The 12,133-nt window shown below is 39.6% G+C and overlaps 1 protein-coding gene across 1 annotated transcript in view; it reads right to left on the reverse strand.

The window, feature by feature from the left end:
* The window catches only part of LOC126325794 (conserved oligomeric Golgi complex subunit 4), a 144,674-nt gene extending 134,944 nt beyond the window's left edge, over positions 1-9,730 (reverse strand). The window contains exon 1 of the mRNA XM_049995280.1: positions 9,397-9,730. Coding sequence (XP_049851237.1) covers positions 9,397-9,483 — 87 coding nt within the window. The 5' untranslated portion in view covers positions 9,484-9,730. The remainder of the gene's footprint in view (positions 1-9,396) is intronic.
* Between the last annotated feature and the right edge of the window lie 2,403 nt (positions 9,731-12,133).

Consider the following 12,133-nt stretch of genomic DNA (forward strand, 5'->3'; position numbering starts at 1 on the left):
ACACAAGCTTCCTGAATACAGAAACATTCTAGCATATATTCTTCTCTCTTAATTATTGGAAAAAATTGTACAGCTGATTTGTGTTCTGTTACTGTTGTCTGGTCACATCACAGTTTGTGTATGTTCATATGGCTTAAATAGTCACTTCTCTTAATGTGGTTGTACCATTTGTGTGGGGCGGAGGCTTCACAAATTGCCCACTAACGTCTGTTTTGACTCAACATCCATCCTCCACCCTATCAGCAAGCATCTCATCTTCAGGTTTCTTCAAAGAGTTTGTACTATCCATGTGATCAAGGCAATCAAGTCAGACATTCCCCATAACATGCAATATTTCCCTGCAGTGTCACACAGTGGTCAGAAAAGAATGTTCAGAGCTTATTGTTACAGAGGGCTGATGGCACACATCAGATCTGAGACAATGGGTTCATCAGTTCCTTACCCAGCAAAAACCAGTGGAGTTCCCTGTGCTGCTGCCATTTACTATGGCATATATCATTTATCATATGACTTGGATGTGGTGAGCACCCCTACCAAGAGTTACAGAACAGTCTTGTCACTAATGTTAAGTTAACAAAGCCAATTAGGACTTCTTTAGAATTCACTGTGAGGTGCCGTAACATCCGGTAATCGACTTCTTTTTTTAGCTACCTCTCCTAACAAATTCATAGTAGTAGTGGCATTTTGGGTCCTGGTTGATGATGCCAATGATTTGAGCAAATGGCTCCACTATGGGCAATGTCTCCTTGGTGGATCAGGAGAGTCTTGATGCTTATTACAGTACTGTAAAATGTATTAACAGTGCACTTCCCATTCCTCCCACAAATAATCCTAGTGGCTACAGATACATACACAATATTTTTGGACTGGGTAGTTGAGTTCAGCAACTTTTTCCAGCCATCACAAGAAAGACTCTAAGCTGTTCAAGAGATGGTCTTTGTTTTAACCTCTACTGAGCCTAGTAGCTACATTGTAAAGCAGGTACTCAATATCCTTCAGAATCCATCAGAAAATGAGTTGTCTCCTAAGATTCAGCACAAACTTCGACACAGATGCATCAATGGTGTAAAGAATCAAGCTGATACTATGACTGTATCCAGTTTTACATGCACTGTCAGTTGCCTGTACAGTGCCAATTTAACATACTAAGCAGTTGACTTGGTGGCTTTATTTTGCAGCACTGCTCTGTCACACATTTGCACTCACACTGTGAAGTAGTCACTGTAGTGTAGGCCACTGAGAACTTCTCACAGAGCAGAGTGTGTTAATGTTCGAGTGTATAACAAAAGGCCGATGGCTGACCATAACCCTGTAAGTATTGCTAAATATGACAAACATCTTTACATAACAGAGATATCCTCTAAAGCTTGACATCTGGAGCAGATGGTTGCATATTCACATGCAAGGGAGAACACAAAAATAAGCAAAATTTTTGTTATTCTGAATTTTAATGAAATTTACATTTATAGTACTTCAGTCTGCTTCAGAGTAGTGTCCATATGCATCAATGCACTTATCACAATGCTTTTGCCACAACTGAAAACAGTCCTGGAACTCATGAGGCGGGTTACTCTTCAAAGACGTTAGCGTGTTTTCTTTGACGTTATACACATCACTTAATCACTTTCCTTTCAGATTTTTTTAAACCATGAACTGTCAGAGCTGTGTGGGATGCGGCATTGTCATGGAGGAGCAACCAGTTCCCATTTCTCCACTTTTCTGTCCTTTTTGTCGCACACTGTCATGTAATCTAAGTAGCACATCGAGATAAAAATGTTGGTTCACTGTTTGTCCTGGAGGAAAGAACTAATGCCACTGATATAAAAAAAGGATCAATACTGTTTTCACAGTGGATCGCACTTGAAGGACTTCCTTGGGTTATTGTGACATAGCTAGTTTTCCACTGGTTCAACACTTGCTTTGACTATGGATTGCACCCTTAGTACCAACTCTCACCCCCCCCCCCGACACAATTATTTTACGAAAATTTTGATCAGTCTACATTTCACTCTTCAAGTTGCAGCAAACATTCACACACTTTTCTCTTCGGTCATCTGTGAGCAAGCAAGGAACAAATTTTGCAGACACCCATCTTGCATGCAAATCTCCGGTTACAATTCTCTGTGCTACATGACACTTTCATTTTTTCAGACATTTGGTCATTGGTCCTTCGACGATCTTCATCAATTGCACACTTGATTGTGGCAATGTTTTCAACGTTTTTCACTGTCGAAGGTCTATCTTGGCATGGCATGTCTTCAGTTGACACACTGACAGATTTGAAATGAGAAAACCACTTGTAGACCTGTGATTTCCCTACAGCATCATCATTAAAGGCTTGTCGAAGCATCCCAATAGCCTCTGCTGCAGTTTTCCCTAAAAGAAAGCAAATTTTCATTCTTGTTCCTTCTTGTCAGCCATGTCATTAATCACCAAAGGGTTGAAATAAGAACGCAAACAACAGAGCACCACAAACAAACAATTTAACTCCAACTGATTCCAGCTAACTGAGTGATGTGGGAGACCCCAAACTAACACCAAAATGGGTATCTAAAAAGCATGTATGCCCAACATTTAGATTCTAGCTTTTTTTGGGCCTCACCTTGTAGCACACTATGTGCAATTAGGTGCAGAAGAGGAGCATGTGGCAGTGTCAGAGAGCAATCACATGATGACAGATAGTTAACCCACTAGGTGCACTGGTGATGTCCTTCCTGTGGAGAGCATCAGAGTCTTTAGAGCGGAGAACATCAGAATTTTTAAAATGAGCCTCCTGGATGCACAAACACAAGAGTCTATCCTGCACTAAGTGTCTCAATTCCTGCAGATGTTACTTGAGCCTATTTCTGTTGCAGTGGAATAAGAGAGTCATATTACAAGCGAGGCTTTTCGCTTTCTTTTGTCTTTCATCGAGCCGGACAATTTGAGCTGGGTCCTCAGCCAAGAGATTTATTGGTTCCATGATGCTAACCACCAAGTCCATGGACAATGCTGGAGGGTTATCATCTCATCCATTATGCAGAACAAATGTAGTGTGGTCAGAGGCTTTTATGAAAATTTTTTGAATGGCTGTCTTTGTGAATGTTTTAGCATGGTCTGGTGTCCTGAGAGGCAACTGACTTAGCAGTAGTAGATCTGCAGGATCACATGCAGGTATATGTGTCTGCTCAAGCTTCAATTGCTCAATTTTCTGTCAAGGATGTATTAGTATTCACAGCTCTTTTGCTTGTCCATCTCCACAGCTGGGCAGTTAGCACACCTGACTGCCACACAGAGGACCCACATTCAATTCCTGGTACTACCAGGGATTTTCCCTTGGAGAGGGGAGTGGGATTGGATACACTCAGCCTTGTGAGGCTTAGCAAGCTACTAGTTGAATGAGAGGTAATGGGTCCTAGAAAGCTGAAAAAGACTGTTATCACACTGTGCTGACCTCTTGTCCCTCCATATAACACTCAAATGATGGCACACAGGGGAATGCAGAAATGATACTGCAACCACTCAGCATTGCACACCCTCTCTGCCTAATCACTGAGTATCTTGTTATCATCATAATTATTCAAATTTTTGTTGTTGTTGTTGTGGTCTTCAGTCCTGAGACTGGTTTCATGAAGCTCTCCATGCCACTCTATCCTGTGCAAGCCTCTTCATCTTCCAGTACCTACTGCAACCTACATCCTTCTGAATCTGCTTAGTGTATTCATCTCTTGGTCTCCCTCTACGATTTTTACCCTCCACGCTGCCCTCCAATACTAAATTGGTGATCCCTTGATGCCTCAGAACATGTCCTACCAACCGATCCCGTCTTCTCATCAAGTTGTGCCACAAACTTCTCTTCTCCCCAACCCTATTCAACACCTCCTCATTAGTTATGTGATCTACCCATCTAATCTTCAGCATTCTTCTGTAGCACCATATTTCGAAAGCTTCTATTCTCTTCTTGTACAAACTATTTATTGTCCATATTTCACTTCCATACATGGCTACACTCCATACAAATACTTTCAGGAATGACTTCCTGACACTTAAATCTATACTCGAAGTTAACAAATTTCTCTTCTTCAGAAACGCTTTCCTTGCCATTGCCAGTCTACATTTTATATCCTCTCTACTTCGAGCATCATCAGTTATTTTGCTCCACAAATAGCAAAACCCCTTTACTACTTTAAGTGTCTCATTTCCTAATCTAATTCCCTCAGCATCACCCAACTTAATTTGACTACATTCCATTATCCTCGGTTTGCTTTTGTTGATGTTCATCTTATACCCTCCTTTCAAAACACTGTCCATTCCGTTCAACTGCTCTTCCAAGTCCTTTGCTGTCTCTGACAGAATTACAATATCATAGGTGAACCTCAAAGTTTTTATTTCTTCTCCATAGATTTTAATACCTACTCTGAATTTTTCTTTTGTTTCCTTTACTGCTTGCTCAATATACAGATTGAATAACATCGGGGAGAGGCTACAAACCTGTCTTACTCCCTTCCCAACCACTGCTTCCCTTTCATGTCCCTCGACTTTTATAACTGCCATCTGGTTTCTGTACAAATTGTATATAGCCTTTCGCTCCCTGTATTTTACCCCTGCCACCTTTAGAATTTGAAAGAGAGTATTCGAGTCAACATTGTCAAAAGCTTTCTCTAAGTCTACAAATGCTAGAAACATAGGTTTGCCTTTCCTTAATCTTTCTTCTAAGGTAAGTCGTAAGGTCAGTATTGCCTCATGTGTTCCAGTATTTCTACGGAATCCAAACTGATCTTCCCCGAGGTCGGCTTCTACTAGTTTTTTCCATTCGTCTATAAAGAATTCGTGTTAGCTATTCAAATTATGATGTAAATATTGTTGACTTAATAGTCTGCTAGACATTTTTCTTCCCTCTGCAAAAAGAAATGTATTTCTCTAGCTTTAATGAAGTATTTCATTAGAGGTTTGTTTCTTACTCACAGCCTGGTTGGTTTAGCCAGGATCTCTGTCCCCTGACAGACATACGAGTCTATTGTCAAACTGCACAGTTGCTGAAGCCTATCCAGAAGTTACACTAATGGAAAACTGATGGTGGTCACAGAACCCAGCATGGAATTATTGGTTTCACCAAACCCAAAGTCAGCTATTACTGACAGAGCCTTGTATAATGTACATGTAGCATAACAAATTCTACAGACATAGTAGGCAGCCTTTAAGAAGATGAACCAAGGATTGTGTAAAACTGTTCTTAAATTCCAATACCTGTTCACACAATAATTTTATAAACATAATACCTTTCATCTTATACTGAAAAACGAAATTGATAAAAATTTTGAGATTAGGGCACATATAGAAAGTACAGACAATTGCCTGTCCAGTGAAGCATCCATGAATGGAATAATATGAAAGACAAATAACATCAATACCAAGTATGCTTTGCTACAATAACTGTGACAGTTTGTGGAAAATAAATGTACCAGAAAGTAACACAAAAAGAATACAATAACACTGGTACCATAAGTTCTCTGCTATAAATTGGTTTGTAGGGTGAACAGTCAGTAAAGTTCCATGAACAAGTCAAGATCAGTTCTGTTATCACCCAAAATCAATCACGAGTCTAAAATTTTTATAGCTAGTGGAACTACAAGTCCAACTGTTAGAAAGGTGAAGAATGTTGAGATGGTATGACATTGTCCTGGAGTAAGTTTACTCTACAGAATCACTCATAATGTGTTACGACAAATTCAATAAACAGTTAAGAAAATTGTTAAATAACCAAATTAACACCAGTGTGCATAATGTGAATTGCTGTAAATGAGTTACACAAATATGTACTGAGTTGCTTAAAGGTCTTAAATTACCTTATCTCTAATAGCTAGGCCCAAGGGAATTGACAGTGCCGAGGAAACTGATTAATGGAATAGGAAGGGGTTATTCATACTATATGAATTTCACATCACATCTCTAGTTCATGTTTGTGTGCCTGTAAGTTTTGCATACATAATATCGGATAAAATCCTCAAAATGGACCTCATTGTTCTTGTTGTTGTACAATACACATAAATGTTGCTGTTGTTGTCATGGCTTGTTGCAGCTCTCTGTCCTAGTCTATCCTGTGGAAGCCTTTTCATCACAGCATCCATTTGAACCTACTTACTGTATTCAAGCCTTAGCCTTTATCTATAATTCCCACCTCCCCCCACAATTCCTCCCATCAGTTAATAACCAACTATTCCTCTTTGCCTCGGAATGTGTATTATTAACTGATCTCTTCTTTTAGTCAAGTTGTGACAAATATTTACTCCCCCCCCCCCCCCCTCTTATTTGATTCAGTATGTCTTCAGCTGCTATTCAGTCTACCCAGCTAATCCTCAGCATTCTTCTATACCGCCACACTTTAAAACTTCTATTCTCTTCTTGTCTGAACTGCTCATCATCCAAATTTCACTTCCATACAAGGCTGCGCTCTAGACAAACACCTTTAGAAAAGCCTCCCTAACACTTAATTTGGTATTAGGTGTTAACAATTTCATTTTTTTCCAGCAATGCTTTTCTGGCTGCAGCCACTCTGCATCTTGGATACTTTCTACTTCGGCCATTATCATTTATTTTGTTGCTCAATTAGCAAAACTCATCTACTACTTTTAGTGTCTCATTTCCTAACCTAATTTCCTCAGTATAACACAATTTAATTTAACTGCATTCCATTACCCTGGTGTTTTACTTTTGATAATGTTTATCTTACAAGTTCAAGTGCTATTCCAAGCCTTTTGCCATCTCTAACAGAATTACAAGTCACCAGAAAACTTAAAGTTTTTTTTTCTTTTTCTTCTCTCTGAAGTTTAATTTCCTTTCAAATTTCCCCTTTGTATAGACTGAACAGCTTCACAGATACATTACAACCATGTCTCACACCTTCTCAGCTACAGCTTCCCTTTCAAGTCTTATGACTCATATTTAACTGCAGTCTGCTTCTGTACAAGCTGTAAACAACATTTCCCTCACTACATTTTATTCGTGCTATCTTCAAAATTTCACAGTGTAGTCCAGTGAACATTCTTAAAAACTTTATCTGAATCTACAAATGCTATAAATGTAGGTTTGCGTTTTTCAACCTATCTTCCTTGCATGTTCCTACATTTTTACAGAACCCACACTGGTCTACCTGATGTTTAGTTTTAGCACTTTTTCCATTTTTCTGTAAATAAATATTTTGCATCCATGAATTATTAAACTGGTAGTTTAGTACTATCCTGACTGATCAGCACCTACCTTCTTTAAAATTAGAATTGTTACATTCTTACCGAACTCTGCAGGTATTTTTCCTGTACGATATGCCTCGCACACTAGATTCAATGTTTATGTCATTGCTGTCTCTACCTCAAACCATGTATACAGCATTCTTTCAAGATTCTTAAACAATGTGTTTAAATGATTAAATTATGCTCCATGTAAAATTATATCAGATGGTGTCCTTTTTCATTCATTTACTCTTTTCCATGTTCTCATATCATATTTCTTCTCTTCCTTTTTGCACTACCAAATTTCAGTCACTCATCTCAATTAAATTTTCATCTCACTTAATTATCTGAATAATTTTCTTTGATACATCATAGATTTATTTAATCTCATTATCATCTGCAGAATTATTTTGCATCTACAGTAAACTTTTACTACTGTGGCGGGTATTGTCTTCGTGTCTATTTTGGCTGTGATGGCATGTTAACCTTGCTGTCACAGAAGCTTACCTGTGTTCTCTTTTCTTAGTCATTATTAGCCTGCTTCTACATCACCCCTATTTCATTTTGTATTGATAACCCTGTACTCACCTCACCAAAGTCCTGTTCTTCCTGCCACCACACTTCATTAATTTCCAGTAGCTCAAACTCCTACCAATTCATTTCCCTTTTTAAATTCTCTAACTTACCTACCCATTAAGGGATCTAATATTCCACACTCCAACCTGTAGAATGCAAGGTATTTTTTCAGATTATGATATCCTTCCAAGTACTTGCCTCTCATAGATCCAAACTGGGGCTATTTATCTCCAGAACATTGTACCCATGACAATGCCATCTTCATTAAGCTGTACAGTAAAGCTGTGTGTCATTGGGAAAAGTAACGGCTATAGTTCCCACCTGTTTGCAGCCAACTACAGTACCACAATAGCTAAGCCATTTTGGTTAATGTTACAAGACCAGATCAGTCACACATCCAGACTGCTGCCCCTGGATGGGTTGAAAGTACTGCTGCCCCTCTTCAGGAACTATAGGTTGGTTTGACCTCTCTATAGATACCCTCTTTTTTGCAACTGCATCAATGATATTGTTATCTGTATTGTTGATGCACACTAGCCACCCTATCTCAGCAAAGCTCACAGTTCACAGGGAACATTTACACAATCAGAATAATCACAGAGGACGTCTCCATATTCTAAAATATGGTTTCATGAATGGATTTCACAGTTTTAATTTTTGTAACGGAAACTGTATTTCAAATACCAAAGTGCAATAAGCATCGGACAAATCTAGGCATCAGGTTATGCCACAGATTAATCCGTTACCACAACTTGACTAACCAATCAGTTTCAATGGCTTCTCCCACTCACAGCTATGTAACGTAACCTAGACCTCAATCAGCCTGTCACTCTAACCTAGCATTGTAACAAAGTGACATACACCAGCTTATTTAACTTAAATACTATCAACACTACAGTGCGAACCACTCCAGAAATCTTGCAGACCCTGGACCCAGTGTTGTGGTTGTTTTCTGTCATTTTATGCCTTTACTTTTATCATTTTTCTATTCAGAAAACTGCATGTTTAACGCTATGTCCACACATTATTTAGGTCACTATTAACGAGGAGGGAGGCTTTAACCCCCCTAAGACCATTATGATATGGGTTTCCCTAAATTACCGCCCCAAATGGTAGGGTGGTTTCTACCATTAGAACTCGGACGACAAACTCTACCATCACCGAGGGAGATGGGCTCACTGGAGGACGACGGTTTAATCCCACATCCGGCCATCCTGATTTAGGTTTTCCGTGATTTCCCTAAATCAATTCGGCAAATGCCGGGATGGCCTACTTCCTTCCTATCCTTCCCTAATCCGATGGGACCGATGACCTCGCTGTTTGGTACCTTCCTCCAAATCAACCAACCAGCCTGTACTATCTCTGTCAAACTATACCTTTAACTAAGTAAATGCCTGTGTGTATGAATTGTGTTATTTTCCGTCGTAAAACTGCAATACTTTGTAAAAAGTTATCCATGAATGTATAAAACAACAGCAACAACGACAATACTAATCTCTATTTTATTGGCGAACTTTGACAACTGAGGGGACGGTAACAGCAATTCCCATCTGCAACAATACAACTGTTGTTACAAACACTTTCAGACTGGTGTATTTCAAACATGAGCACTTACTTCCTCTTTCTGCAGTTCATTGTAAGCAGAGCGTATCTGATCCTCGGTATAGTGTCCCGATTCCTTCGTGGCCAACTGGAGAGACATTGTCTAAATTCAAGTGCTACAAACAGCAATAAGTACTTGCCAAACTAATGATGCACGTCCATTCATTTTTCACACAAAAAATACACACTTCTCAACCATCAACAACTAATCCTCAATAACACGACACTAGCAATGCTTCTGCTGCTGATTGCCAACACATATAAACAAACCAAAGATTTTATCCCAAACATACGAGATGTCATTTTTTTCACGGTCTAACGATCTGTCTGCGCAAATGTCTGCGCACATAACATCTGCGCAGACAGATCGTTGCGTGTGGACAGAAGATTTGCACCAAACTGAGGTGTGTGCAAACCTGGAAGTTGGAGTTGGAGGTTTGAGCGAAACCTCTCAAATCTGTGGGTTCAAACCACATCTGCGCAGACAAGTTGGAGCGTGTGGACAGGAGATCGCCGCAAATCTGACGCTAAACAGCTGTTTGCTCAGTCTAGTGTTTGTATTTGTGCGCATAGGGCATTAAAATGACTGATACTCGTCAGTGTTCTCGAGAGTTTGTAAGTGAATTCATTGAAATACATAGAAACCACCCATGTTTGTGGAAGATTAAAAGTAAAGAATATAGTGACCCCAAACAAAAAGACAGCAGCATACAATACTCTAATTGAAAAATTGCGAGCAGTTGACGCCTCGGCAAACAGAGAAACGGCAATAAAAAAAAAATTCGTTGCGAATTGGCGAAATTATTTGCAGATGGATGTCGAAACTTATAATTATCTCTTAAAGCTTGTAACCCCTCATATTATGAGAAAAAAATACTTGTTTGAGAAGGGCAATTTCTCCTCATAAGCGGCTGGCGTAACATTAAGATTCCTAGCAACAGGAAGGAGCTACAAGGATTTGGAATTTTCAACTGCAATATCGAAACAAGCGTTGAGTAAAATAATACCCAACACATGTGAAGCTATTTACGATGTCCTGAAGGATGAGTTCATGAAGGCAAGTCAAGCAAATTAAGTCTATCAGCGAACTGTTTACCGAAAAGAGTCATCCAAAGTTCAGAAATCTAGAAGATCTGGTGTAAGAGTAGATCAAGTATGCCAGCCAACGTTATGGTATTTTGATCTTCTGAGCTTTCTTAGTGATCAAGAAACGCAAAGACCAAGCAGGAATACAATTGAAGATGAAATTGGATTGTGAATGTGCCAGGAAATGGAACACGAGGCAATGTAAAACAAAACAGGTTCGCCCTGCAACCCTCGCAGTAAATGTACGTGAGAAAACTGCTTTCGCTTTAGCAGCCACTGTCTACACCATTTTGACCGCCTTCTCTGTTTCCTGCGGTTGATCTGAATGTTTTTTGCAACACAAGTTGCGAACACAGACCACAACAGAACTTCCTCCATTTCTATATTTAAAAATGAATGAATTAAGTTTTTGGCGTTTACGGGGAGCGTAGTCGCTTGCCACTCATATTTCTTTTCTGCACCGACAGATAGCGGGCGAGTAGTAGATTGGGGTTTATGTCGTGTGAACACCCCACATTTGCAGCGATCTTTTGCATGTACAGACATCTGCGCCAATGTCTGTGCAGACTGATCGTTGCGTGTGGACCGGCGACACATCGCCTAGATTTTGTTGCCCTCAGCGCCCCAAGCGGCCGGTAGGTTGAACCGTGAGTTCGGCGCGATCGTGAAAGCGAATAGTGATTGTTTATTTTGATTTATACAATGGTTTTTACCATCGGGAGCGTTTGTAGAGCAATAAATTGCAGCAGCAACAGGAAGAAGACACCACAGCTGTCTTTTTTAGGTTTCCTAAGGATCCTGAGAGGTAAATACCATCATCTTACTAATCTGTATCGTCAGGATTCACTTGCAAACTGTATGTGTATAAATGATGACTGTTTCGTTTTGGGAGCAGAAATGGCTAGTTAATAGCAGACGAAAAGACCTTATGAAGAAAGACCCAGTTTACCTGTATAATAATATTAGGTTTTGTTCGCTACATTTCGAACAAAATCAGTTCATGAACGCAGACAATAACAAACTCGTGTGGAATGCAATACCCACACAGTTTGACATTCCAAATAAGCCACCTCAGCTGACGATAAAGAGGAAAGTGCCACAAAGATTCAACAGTCAATCTAAAGCTGTAAAACAGTCCTATGACACAGAAGCAGCCAGTTCAACTCTCCATGTATCAGTGCCATATTCGTGTGAATCATCAACACAGACCTGCTTTGACGATGAAGTGGTTAGATTAAGTGCAGCTGTTCGTCTCTTACAAAAGCGTGTGAAGTGTCAGAATGTGCAGATCGCTAGACTTCGAGCGAAACTATTATGGGACAAGGAAAATGCCCACAGACAGATTGTTTGAAAATTATTCAAATATTTGGTTTTTTGTGAAGTGTAATGTAATCAGCTCATTATAATGTTTTCAGTGTATTTCTCCCACTATTTGGCAGTTGCTTGTCCCACTTATAATAATATAAAGATGAAGGTTGTACTTGTGGCGACAGGTGACAATGACAAACACAGTAGGCCTACAGAACGATAAACGAGCTTTCGATCGCTTTTCCATGTAGAGGTACATGTCTGTGCTTCTTACATGTGAATCTGTGTGTTTATATTCTTTTGATATCAACATGGTAAGTTGCAATCCTGTCCAATGTCACAAGTGTTTCTTCACG

This window comes from Schistocerca gregaria, chromosome 2, assembly GCF_023897955.1.
Source record: "Schistocerca gregaria isolate iqSchGreg1 chromosome 2, iqSchGreg1.2, whole genome shotgun sequence".
Taxonomy (NCBI): Eukaryota; Metazoa; Arthropoda; class Insecta; order Orthoptera; family Acrididae; genus Schistocerca; species Schistocerca gregaria.